Source organism: Trematomus bernacchii, unplaced genomic scaffold, assembly GCF_902827165.1.
Source record: "Trematomus bernacchii unplaced genomic scaffold, fTreBer1.1, whole genome shotgun sequence".
Lineage (NCBI taxonomy): Eukaryota > Metazoa > Chordata > Actinopteri > Perciformes > Nototheniidae > Trematomus > Trematomus bernacchii.
The window spans coordinates 33,871-47,500 of NW_022987795.1; the positions used below are offsets into that span (position 1 = coordinate 33,871).

A 13,630-nucleotide genomic window follows, 5' to 3' on the forward strand; every position below is an offset into this window, starting at 1 on the left:
AGGAAGAGGAGGAAGAGGAGGAAGAGAGGACATAATGAAATGTAAATATTACCAGCGAGTGCTTCTTTCTGGAGCTCAGGTCGAAGGTCGTCTGGTACAACATCTCCACGAAGTTCTTCAGGCACGGCACGTTCACCTCGTTCTTCACCGCCTGCACACACAACATGGAGGGTCAATATCAACATTTGTTTATTTTAAAACATGTTCACTTATACTGGCTGTTTTATTTTAGCGCATGGTGGAAAGGGAGCAGGGCGAAGACAATCTGATTTGACCTGCCCCTTCTTAAAAATAAATCAAATTAAAGCAATATTCTTTCAGTCTCAGTTGCTTACAAATACTGAAACATAAAACCAGATCAACAGTCAACTTCATACGGTCTCATGACGCTTTCTTTATACATGTTCTTAAACACAGAAATGTCCTCACAGCCCTTTAAATCATTCGGTAAAGAGACACTCATCTGCTTTAAAGTAGAACTGATGATTAACATTTAATTTGATGCTCAACTAGTTGTTAATTAACATAATAATAATACATGTTATTTATATAGCTATTTTCCTGGTGCTCAAAGCGCTTTACAAACAAGTAAAGAAGATAAATAATGCATGTTAGAGTTGTTATGAACAAGACTTTACTTTAAAAAATAGGGAACGTAGTCCGAGTTAGAAATACCTCATTCTGAGTTATTTAGATACAATTATAGTTTCATGTCTTGTTACATAAGAATAGATCATATTTGTTAAGTGTTATTATGGGAGAATTACTATTCTTGTGGTACTGCTGCCTTATTAAATATATATATATATATATAAATATATCCTTTATTTAACCAGGTAAAAGTCTCATTGAGATCTCTTTTCCAAAAGGGACCTGGCCAAGAGGGCAGCACGAAGTTACAACAGATAAAACACAGACAGACAGGTACAGCTGTGAAACACAAATGAAATGGCACATTAGCAAGTCAACATGCGAATAAAGAAACTATTAAAAATCATTCAAAAACTGGCAACATTTCAAACGATTTTAAGATATACGAGCACTCACACCAATGGTGTCGTGCTCTCTGTCCTTCAAGAGGGACCTGAGTTCCCCATAGTGATTACATCTGAGAGTTTCAGCTCCTTCTGCACATTGCTCCAGGCTGAAGGGGCAGCATATTGAAAAGCTGTTCTGTTCTCACTGTAGGAACCAGCATCTGAACATCATCTGGGGAGCGCAGGCCATACAGACTTTCTCTTTGACACATATATGTGCAAATGTAGGAGGCCCATATTGAGCATATTAAGACCCAAACTCATGTACAACAACTTGCAATAAATCAGCACTAATCAGAGGGTTATTGAGGAAAAACTCTCAACTAATGTCCTATTACTTGTAGAATATGGTCATGTAGAATAAGGCATTAATAAGTGTTTTATAATGACTAATAAAGAGCCAATATACTGCTAATATGCATGTTAATGAACAACTATTTGATGGTGAATTTGTGTACCTTAATATAAAGTGTTACCCAAATTTGTTTTGTATATTTTCTGGCAGCATTCTGTTTTTTGCGTTATGCGTAACTAAAGCCGTCATTCTGTGAAATCTTTAAATGTTGACAGCCTTGACATCACATAAAGAGGTGATTCCTCCTGGAGAGAAACAGGAAGCAGATTTCCTCACCGCTGCCACCGGGATGAGGATCTCCACAAAGAGGCCAGCGAGAGCGTGCTTTATGTCCTTATCCTTCACCTCCAGGAAGTACTGCGCACACTCCTAGAAAGAGACACACACACACGTTGGTGAGATACACACATTTAAATACACAGACGACACACACATTTAAATACACAGACGATACACACAGACACTTTAAGAGACATGGTGAAGCTGGTGAAACTGTTCAGCTGTGAGGAGAAGCTGCTTTTAATAACAAATACAGATTTTATTTATTAGTTTATTAATTCAAATGAAATATGTTTTTACATTTGGTCATTTCTTTATTATAATGTCCGCTCAAGTCCTCCGTATGATTCAACACTCAAGCAGCTTTTTGAAAGTGTGCATGTGATCTTTAAAAGCTCAGACTGTCCTGAACAGCTCCACTTCAACAAGACACTCATTTCATTTGGAAACATAAACCACAGCGTGTTCAATTAAGTGTTTCACTGCTGAATAGAGACTGATGGAAGAGCTTCTCACACACACACACACACACACACTGAATAGGTATATACTTCGACACAAACAGAAATGACTCTGACTCTAGAGCTGCGTTATTAAATAATTTCTGCTCCCGTTGTTTGATAGAGCAGCTAAGGATAAACAGCTAAGGATAAACAGCTAAGGGTAGCAAGTGGGATTCAATGACTCCAGTGTTTCATCCAGCAACTTCTGAAAACACACAGATATACATTTACACTCAGTGAATAAAGGAGTGTGTGTGAGGGGGGTGTGTGTACCTGCATGAACTGGAAGGAGGCCTCGAACTCCTCCACCGGGTACATCTTGACCCTGAAGAACTTCATGCCCATGATGAGGCTGATGATGCTCTGCACCACGTACGGACTCTGCTCCTTCTGACGCAGCTCCTTCAGCTCCGTGATGAACTTCTTCCTCACCGCCTGGAACCTGCACACACACACATAGATATATGTTAACACACACATAGATATATGTTAACACACACATAGATATATGTTAACACACACGTAGATATATGTTAACACACACACAGATATATGTTAACACACACACAGATATATGTTAACACACACATAGATATATGTTAACACACGCACAGATATATGTTAACACACGCACAGATATATGTTAACACACGCATAGATATATGTTAACACACGCATAGATATATGTTAACACACACACAGATATATGTTAACACACGCAGATATATGTTAACACACACATAGATATATGTTAACACACGCATAGATATATGTTAACACACGCATAGATATATGTTAACACACACACAGATATATGTTAACACACACACAGATATATGTTAACACACACATAGATATATGTTAACACACGCATAGATATATGTTAACACACACACAGATATATGTTAACACACACAGATATATGTTAACACACACACAGATATATGTTAACACACACAGGACACACACACAGATATATGTTAACACACACATAGATATATGTTAACACACGCATAGATATATGTTAACACACACAGATATATGTTAACACACACACAGATATATGTTAACACACACACAGATATATGTTAAACACACACACGATATATGTTAACCACACACATGAGATATATGTTAACACACACATAGATATATGTTAACACACACACAGATATATGTTAACACACACACAGATATATGTTAACACACACACAGATATATGTTAACACACACACAGATATATGTTAACACACGCATAGATATATGTTAACACACACATAGATATATGTTAACACACGCATAGATATATGTTAACACACGCATAGATATATGTTAACACACACACAGATATATGTTAACACACACAGATATATGTTAACACACACACAGATATATGTTAACACACACAGGACACACACACAGATATATGTTAACACACACATAGATATAGGTTAACACGCACACGGGACAAACACACACAGATATATATATGTATATATATATATATATACATTATACATATATACACATATATACACATATATATATATATACACATATATATATATATATATACACACATATATATATATATATACACATATATATATATATATACATATATATATACATATATATATATATATATATATACATATATATATACATATATATATATATATGTGTATATATATATGTATATATATATATATATATATATAACACTCTACACTGATAAATGCATCTACAGAAAACACATTTATACATCGACACACACAGAAAACACAGGTATATACTCCTACCCACAGATATATACTTCTAAACACAGATACTTCTAAACACAGATATATACTTCTACACCCACAGATATATACTTCTACACACACAGATATATACTTCTACACACAGATATATACTTCTACACAAACTGAAATTACACACATTTATAAATCTGACTCTAGAGCTGCGTTATTAAAGATGTTCAGTTATTCTATAGTGCAGCTGAAGATAAACAGCAAAGGAAAGCAAGTGGGATTCAAACTAACTGTTCTGATAATCTATAAATGAAAGCCGTCTCAGTTCATGCAGCAACGTCTGGAAACACACACAGATCCACACGTAGAGAAAAAGCAATAACAATAATCAGTTGCTCGGCAGATACCGTGTCTTACTTTGACTGAGTGAGGATTCCAATGACCTCGGCGTAAAGGTCTGCGATGATGTGAACATTCCCAGTGTTGGGGCCGCAGTACCTGTTAGGACCAGCAGAGGAACATCAGACTAATGCACGGTACACATGATAACAGAGGTACCCCAACTGCAGCTGTGAACATGACAGGATGTATGATTACCTAGAAGAGCATCAGGACTGTTTGAGGCATATGATAGCTATGTGATTAACATGATGATTCAGCCTCTATGGAGATAGACATATGACAAGCATGCTCATTTCTGACGTGGAGCTAATCTGAAGTAAACATTGAATACTGCTTTCTATTCCTCCATCTTGTGACTGTGTAACTCCCTCTCTTGGATATCAGCATGTGAAGGACACTGTTCAGGAACTAGTTGATGCTCTGTATGTGATGACTACTTCCATTCTGGAGAGGATCACAGATACATGGATCCTGAGGTTGAAGCTCAAGCCGGGGACCAGTGATAATTAACATTTTTAAGTATTCAGAAAAAGTCAGAATTTTGAGATTTTTGAGAAAAAGTCAGAATTTTGAGAAAAAGTAAGAATTTTGTGAAAAAGTAAGAATTTTGAGAAAAAGTAAGAATTTTGAGGAAAAGTAAGAATTTTGTGAAAAAGTAAGAATTTTGTGAAAAAGTAAGAATTTTGAGGAAAAGTAAGAATTTTGTGAAAAAGTAAGAATTTTGAGAAAAAGTAAGAATTTTGTGAAAAAGTAAGAATTTTGCGAAAAGTACGAATTTTGAGAAAAAGTCAGAATTTTGAGAAAAAGTAAGAATTTTGTGAAAAAGTAAGAATTTTGAGAAAAAGTAAGAATTTTGAGGAAAAGTAAGAATTTGTGAAAAAGTAAGAATTTTGTGAAAAAGTAAGAATTTTGAGGAAAAGTAAGAATTTTGTGAAAAAGTAAGAATTTTGAGAAAAAGTAAGAATTTTGTGAAAAAGTAAGAATTTTGCGAAAAAGTAAGAATTTTGAGAAAAAGTAAGAATTTTGAGGAAAAGTAAGAATTTTGTGAAAAAGTAAGAATTTTGTGAAAAAGTAAGAATTTTGAGGAAAAGTAAGAATTTTATGAAAAAGTAAGAATTTTGAGATTTTGAAAAAATGTCAGATTTTTAGGAAAGAAGTCAGAATATTTAGGAAAAATCTGAATTTTCTGAAAAAAGCCAACAAATGCTCTGTATGTGATGCAACTTCCATTCTGGAGAGGACCATAAATACATGCATCCTGAGATTGAAGCTCCAGCCGGGAACCAGGGAGAGTTTTCTAACAGTAACTAAAGCATTGAAATAGAGAATTGTCTGCAGCAGGTAGGAACGTCACCTGCACCTCATTTAAGTGGCAGATACTGTAATTCAGAGTTAGCTCTATAGCGTCCTCTTTCTTCATGACAATGACGTCACTAATAGGCAAATTAATGCATGACGTGATGTATTGACTTGTAGCCACTTTGAGGCTAAAAGCTGCTGCTGGACAGAGTTTCTGCACAGCACTGCATTTCCTTTTGAAAAGTTAGACTATTGAGTCTTTTATTTCCACTGTAGGAGAAAGAGACTGCAGAGGACTGACACTGCTAACAGGGACAGAAAACATGATCAATGGGTGACTGACACAGAAATCATTTTACCTTCAGTGACACAAAAAACACAGAGCCACTCCAACAGGAAAATAAAAAAGTTTGTTAATTAGTGTGTTTTTGTATACGTGTGTTTCTGCTCACTTACCCCTCTTTGTGTTTAAAGTGCTTGAACGCCAGGTGGAGGACTTCATGTACGAGAACATCTGGCACTGGGTGAAGAGGAATCTGTGGACATGGAGATATTAGAGCCACTGATACACTTTCTACCATTAAACACACACACACACACACACACACACACACACACACACACACACACACACACACACACACACACACACACACACACATTTATTCTCTGAGTCAATCACTAACAAAACTGCTGTTTCTGTAGCACAACACATACATTAAAGAGGACATAATCTGCTCATTTATGGGTGATATCAGTATGTAGTGATTCTACTTTAAAGAGTCCTCTCCTGCTGATGTTCAGGTGTATATCAGTATGTAGTGTCTCTACTTTAAAGAGTCCTCTCCAGCTGATGTTCAGGTGTATATCAGTATGTAGTGTCTCTACTTTAAAGAGTCCTCTCCTGCTGATGTTCAGGTGTATATCAGTATGTAGTGTCTCTACTTTAAAGAGTCCTCTCCTGCTGATGATCAGGTGTATATCAGTATGTAGTGTCTCTACTTTAAAGAGTCCTCTCCTGCTGATGTTCAGGTGTATATCAGTATGTAGTGTCTCTACTTTAAAGAGTTCTCTCCTGCTGATGTTCAGGTGTATATCAGTATGTAGTGTCTCTACTTTAAAGAGTCCTCTCTGTTCAGGTGTATATCAGTATGTAGTGTCTCTACTTTAAAGAGTCCTCTCCTGCTGATGTTCAGGTGTATATCAGTATGTAGTGTCTCTACTTTAAAGAGTCCTCTCCTGCTGATGTTCAGGTGTATATCAGTATGTAGTGTCTCTACTTTAAAGAGTCCTCTCCTGCTGATGTTCAGGGGTATATCAGTATGTAGTGTCTCTACTTTAAAGAGTCCTCTCCTGCTGATGTTCAGGTGTATATCGGTATGTAGTGTCTCTACTTTAAAGAGTCCTCTCCTGCTGATGTTCAGGTGTATATCAGTATGTAGTGTCTCTACTTTAAAGAGTCCTCTCCTGCTGATGTTCAGGTGTATATCAGAATGTAGTGTCTCTACTTTAAAGAGTCCTCTCCTGCTGATGTTCAGGTGTATATCAGTATGTAGTGTCTCTACTTTAAAGAGTCCTCTCCTGCTGATGTTCAGGTGTATATCAGAATGTAGTGTCTCTACTTTAAAGAGTCCTCTCCTGCTGATGTTCAGGTGTATATCAGTATGTAGTGTCTCTACTTTAAAGAGTCCTCTCCTGCTGATGTTCAGGTGTATATCAGTATGTAGTGTCTCTACTTTAAAGAGTCCTCTCCTGAATACCCTTTTGTATTCTTCACCATAGTAAATAGAATACGTAGTCGCAGCTCTACTGACTGTTTAACACATGTCACTGTTTACATAACAATCAATGCATTGTTAACGTATCTGCTTCTATTGATCCTCAGAGTAATCACCGCTGATAACCCTCACACAGACCCTCTTTCACGCTACATGTGATTCAGGTCGTCTCGTCTGATCTTACAGACATCCTATCTTTTTATGAGTTTGACCGTTACTGTAGGAGCTTTGTATTGCCGACTGTTAACCTACATCAAGTATCATAAAGTCAAAGTGAAAGTACGAAGGTGAGTAACTGAGAGCTCAACACTAAGAGACAAATGTTATATCTGTGTACAGGGAGTTAAAGAGGAAATACAGAGCATTAAATACATGAGTGCAATCACACAAGTGTCTAAATGCATAAAATAATAAATACATGTACAAGCTAATAAAATCCAATAATATGTCACTAATAACTTATTAATTTATTTGTATTTTATTAATTTGCAATTTATTATATATTTTTTTATTCTTTGATGTACTTTATATATTAGATTTGTTCCCCTTTCCCCTTTGGTCTTTTGTTATATTTAACATATTTATTAAAGCACTAATATATTTATTATATTGGCAGCTTTAGTCCTCCATACTTTGTGTAGTTCAGATCAATATGAGGTCAAACAGCTGACCGTTGAGGCCTATCCACAAGCTCAACCTCCTGCACATCAACACACACTCCATTCTCAAACCACGTCTCTTCCCACTGGCCTTTCCCCCCTGATCACATGACACGTCCTCTGCTCTTATTGGTTATATGTGACCTGCTCCATCGAAATCAGTCGCATTGACCCGAAGACACATTTTGAGTTGTATACGCTAGGGCTGTGCAATTAATCGTATTTTAAATCGCAATTACGATTTTGGCCTGCCACAATTACGAAAACAACATAATCGAAAAAAACGATTATTTTGCTTTGCTTGGTTGTGACTGTGCAACATATTTGATCTAATTTATTTGTATTTATCATATTTATATATGTTTAGTAGCTTGGGGAAGTGCGCTCCAAAATATTTGTTGATCTTGTTTATTGGTATTTATTATTTTGATATTATTTATTTAAATGTATCATTTATTTTATTTATTTTTGTATTGGTTTTTTAGTTGAATTATACGTTCAGGGTAATCAACAGTTAAAAAGATACTGTTCAAATTATTATTTGTATTTAAAAGTTCAATAAATGGATGTTTTCAAAGTCAATGAATAATCGTATTTAATAATCGTGATATCAATTATTGACCAAAATAATCGTGATTATGATTTTTGCCATAATCGCACAGCCCTAGTATACACGCTGCTGGAAAGAGGAGATTCCTAGCTTCCTAATGATATCAGGATTGTTGTTGTTCTCCAAATATTAAGCAAAAATATGTCACATGATATAATGACTGTTAGTCATCATGTTGAGAAAAAGGCCTTCAAAGTTTCCTCTTCTCTGGAATCCATCGATCTGATTGGTTATTAGCAAATGATAAAAGTACTACAGAGGGAGGATATTTTCATTTGGATTCCTGCTCTGGGGGAAGCTTGTGAGAGCGCGTGTGTGTGTGTGTGTGTGTGTGTGTGTGTGTATACGTGTGTGTGTGTGTGTGTGTTTATGTATTTTTGTGTTTGTGTGTATTGTGTTTGTTTCCCGGGGAAAACACTCAGGAGAAACACCGGCTGTTGTTACGCCTGCCGTGACGTTAAGTTACTCCGTTCTCCGCTTGTAATTATGTCTACAAGCTTCTAAGTTGTATTTATCATCTGAATTTGCCGAAACAAGTTTAATATTCTGAAAGCCAAGACTTTGTTTATTTGAAATCAGATGAAAACAAACTGTAACGGACCCTGCCGTGTTATCTATGATTACTATACGCCTTGCATTCATAATGTCAGCGGAGGGAGGGGGGGCGGCGTGTGGAACAGCAGAGTGAGAGCCGTCATCTTCCCTTCACAAGCTTCAATGTATTTATCGTGTGATTTTGGAAATAAAAGTTTCATATTCTGAAAGCCAAGACTTTGTTTAATTAAAATCAAACGAAACACCCGAACCCCGAAAAACTAGTTTTGACGCAAATCCACGTTTATTTTGAAACGAGCCGTTGAGACTTCGACTGACTCCCATAGAGCGGGTCACTTATTGTCTTGTTGTTCTGCTGGTGTTTTGTTTGTGTTTGTGTTTCTTGCACGGTGACTTTGAGAGCCTTGAAAGACGCCGATATAAATTAAAAGCATTATCATTATTAACTGTGACTGTGACAGACATCCAGCTGATGAACTCGTATCATCATCACAGTAAACACATGTAAACATGCAGAGGGACGGAGAGCTCACCTGTTTCAGAACTTCTACAGACACTAAACAAAAAATGAAATCTATGGCTAAATCCCTCCGCTCCAGCAGGAAGTCTTTGTCCCGATGCAGCTCGTCTCTGCAGGGGGGAGGGAGGAGTTAGAGACATCATACATCTGGAGGAGGGGGGGGGGGGGGGGGGGGGGGGGGGGGGAAGTATGCATCATGGTGTCTCACCCCTTGGACTTGGTGCTGGACCTGGGTCTGTACTCGTAGGACTCGTCCTCCGTGCCGCTCTGCCTCCTGTACCAGTCGAACAGAGTCCTGAGCAGAGAGGGCAGGCAGTGCTCTGCTATGGAGCTCATAGAGCTGATTAACTGACAACAACAACAACAACACGTTAGACATCAAACCAAACACTGGTGGCCGATTTTTATTGTTCAAAATCAATACCTGTCTAATATGCGAATACAATATTACAATACTTGGGGATTCTACAAAAGCCTTGATAGGTGAGCACATTTTTTTTTCTTGTGATCATTTTATAAATCTGATCAGAGCTGATCTCACCGATCAGTGGACAAATGGAGATATTGATTATAATCAGGAGTGTGATGTGGACACTACAGAGAGATAAGCTCAACTGTTGTACACATCGAGGTACTTTTACTGAAGTATTTCTCCTTTTTCTGATCCTTTAAAAACTCAAATATACTTTATTTTGTAACTCTAATACCCAACAGCTTTGATTATGTGTCATAATACAGCTTTCACCGCCCTTTCTTTGACAGTTCAAAAAATACATGTTCTTCATTAAATATTGATGTTTTTGACACTTTTTAAACACCAGACACACACAGGATCTTGTGGGTTCCTCCGTCTACTTACGTGTGACAGAACGGCAAGAAGCATTCAGTCAGTTATTTAATGGATAGACTTAAATATATCCTAAAGTAAGTAAGCTTTTAAATGCAGGACTTTTATATAGTGGTAGTATTATAGTGGTGGAGTATTTACACAGTGAGGTATTATTACCTTTACTGCAATGAAGGGTCTAGCTGTGTAGTAGAAGTCGTTTTTTCAAACCTTCCTTTAACCAGGTGAGTTACGTTGAGATAACATAATACATTTTCCACGGGAGCCGTTCACAAGTTAGAAGCAGCTGTTTTTCAAAGTGCAATCATTTCAAACAGTTAAAATGTAATATATATATAAACAAGCAGCGTGAGACACAGAGAGCAGTCAATCCTGCTCCTAACGAGTAAACACAGAAACCAGACATCAGCACTCTGATACCTCAAGATCAGAGAGGGAACGAGGCGCGGTGTGTGTGTGTGTGTGTGTGTGTGTGTGTGTGTGTGTGTGTGTGTGTGTGTGTGTGTGTGTGTGTGTGTGTGTGTGTGTGTGTGTGTGATGATGGAGAGTTATGAAGCTGCTCTGCCCTGATGGCGCCGTGCAGATGCTGCTGATTTACTGCTGAGGATGACACAGCGTTTCTCTCTGTTTCTCCCTCTCTGTTTCTCTCTCTCTCTTCCCTCCCTCCCTCCCTCCCTCCCTCTGTTTCTGTTTCTCTCTCTCTCTCTCTCTTCCCTCCCTCCCTCCCTCCCTCTCAGGTGGGGTGGGGGGGAGAGTTGGATCTCTACAGTGTTCTGCTGGCTGCACAAAGTGTTCTGCAGCTCCTTGTCTCCACAGAGCCCTGCAGCAGACGGGACACTTCAGAGATAAAACTTCACTTTCTGTCGTCTCCCATTTTTTTTTAATAATATTTTTTAAATTGAATTAAATAAACCTGGTATTAAAAATAGGATTCTTTAATTTAAATGTATTTTATTTTATTTGTATATTATTTTTGGAGTAATAAAGAGAGAAACATTTCTTAAATCTTGTTTTGTGAAATCAAAGAAATGGTATGAATGACATTTATTTTTTGGGGGATTTTTGGGAGAAATCTCGTCGGATTTTCTGAAGAAATTACGAGATTTCTACCAAAAAATCTCCCAAAAAATAATATACAAATAAAACAAGAAAATGTTAAATGAAAGAATCCTATTTGTAATACAGAGTTTATTGAATTACATTTTTAAAATATGATTTCATTTGATAATAAAAAGAGAAAATATGTTCTTAATATTTTTAGCTTGAGAAATAAAGAGGAAACGTTCTTAAGTTAAAGGGGACCTATCATGCAAAATGCACTTTTGTACGTCTTTTCTACATGAATATGTGTCCCCGGTGTTCCAGGGAACTCACCAAGTGTCAGAAAACACAACCCTCTCTATTTTCCTCCATACCCAAATCTCTAAAAAAGGGGCTGCAACGGATCTGATAAAAACTGATCCAGATTTGAACACTGTCCTGACGTCAGGACGGTGGCGCTACGGCTATTGGGCCAACTCCACCAATCAGGAGGAGACAGCCACGGCCATTGCCGTTCCAAAGCGCTGGAGACGCTGTAGTACATATGCCAGGCCTGTAGATGGTGCTGTTCTCACTGAATCTGCCCTTGCTAAAACAGAGCTAGAAAAAAGTGCAATTTGAGCGAAATGAGGCATGGCTAAAATGCATGATCTGTTTGGTATTTTGAAAAAAGAAAAGTATAAATATGCCTTATATAGGTATGGTCCTACACTATATTATTATAATATAGCATGATAGGTCCACTTTAATAAAAGTTGCTTCAGGAATCCCCCCTAAAAACTGACATTGCATTCATTGTGATTTTATTTATATCTTAATGTGTGCATATGTTTAAATGTGTGTTGATTGTGTATAAATATATATACATATTTATATATACATTTGTATTTTTTATTCCTCAGATTGTGGGAAATGTTATTTCGATCTCCGTCTGAACACACAAACTTAAAGATTGACAATAAAGTTGACTTTTTTCCTGCGAGATATATGGCGATTTGAAAAACATAATTTATCACTTCAAGTATTTGTAATATTTCAAATCAATCTGTAAACATTTCCATCATCACTTCCAGGTTCAGAACAGGACTCTCTGAGCTGCAGCCCGAGTATCAAAGCATGATGTTGGTGAGAGTGAGGAAGTCAGATGAGTTTGCATCGTGCACTGACCTGATCAAACTGAGCGTCTTCCCCTCTCTGCAGCGAGCGGGACAGAGGCTTCTCCTGGGGGGGGGGACAGGTAACATGTTAGAGCTGAGAGTACTGAGGACCAGAGAGAAGGCTTCACTGTGTTCATGAGGAGGAACATGAGCTGGAAGGAAGGGATGGAGTTAGTTAATAGAGCTGTTATTGTCATTATGGATCGTCTGCGTGTTGTCTTCTAGAGTCGTGGTTCGGAGTTTCAAATGTTAGAAATATTTAACAAAGTCCATCCCAGTTCCTCAGAGTCCAAGGCGATGAGTTCAAATGTCCAAAGATATTGCGCCTCGAGGACTCGAGCTCTTCTTGAGTTTGTATCTTCATGTTTAATTGCATTTATTGTAATTCTCTAGATCAGGGGGTCAAACTCAATTTCATCTCAGGCCACATCAGCATCATGGCTGCACTCAAAGGGCCGGGTGTAACTTTAAGACTTTATAAAAATACATATTTAATATATAAAATAATATATTAAATCACATGATTGCCTCTGCATTGGATTATTATCTGATAGGGTAATAACTTCATCATTAACTACGACTGAAAGCAGAAGTCTAGGACAAGTCATTGCAAGTCTCTTCAGTGTCAGAAAATGAGATGCATTGTGGGACATGTAGTTTATGGGCAACGTGCTTCTGTAAAGCGGCACGTAACCGTATAATAAACTTATTCTATTCTTTCAGAGCTCTTGAGGGCCATAAAAAATGAAGTCTTTAGTTTGACACCCCTCCTTTAGATGCATCAAGCCTCATCTAACTGCAGTGAAATGTAGAGGCAGTGACCCATTGACATCA

The 13,630-nt window shown here is 37.4% G+C and overlaps 1 protein-coding gene across 1 annotated transcript in view; it reads right to left on the minus strand.

Moving 5' to 3' along the window:
• Window positions 1-13,630, minus strand: part of LOC117497833 (protein furry homolog-like) — a gene marked incomplete at its 3' end in the record, with an annotated part of 71,693 nt that overhangs the window by 32,988 nt on the left and 25,075 nt on the right. The window contains 8 exon segments of the mRNA XM_034149855.1: window positions 53-151; window positions 1,669-1,761; window positions 2,448-2,616; window positions 4,346-4,426; window positions 6,086-6,165; window positions 9,765-9,861; window positions 9,960-10,099; window positions 12,807-12,860. Of these exon segments, the coding sequence (XP_034005746.1) occupies window positions 53-151; window positions 1,669-1,761; window positions 2,448-2,616; window positions 4,346-4,426; window positions 6,086-6,165; window positions 9,765-9,861; window positions 9,960-10,099; window positions 12,807-12,860 (813 nt within the window).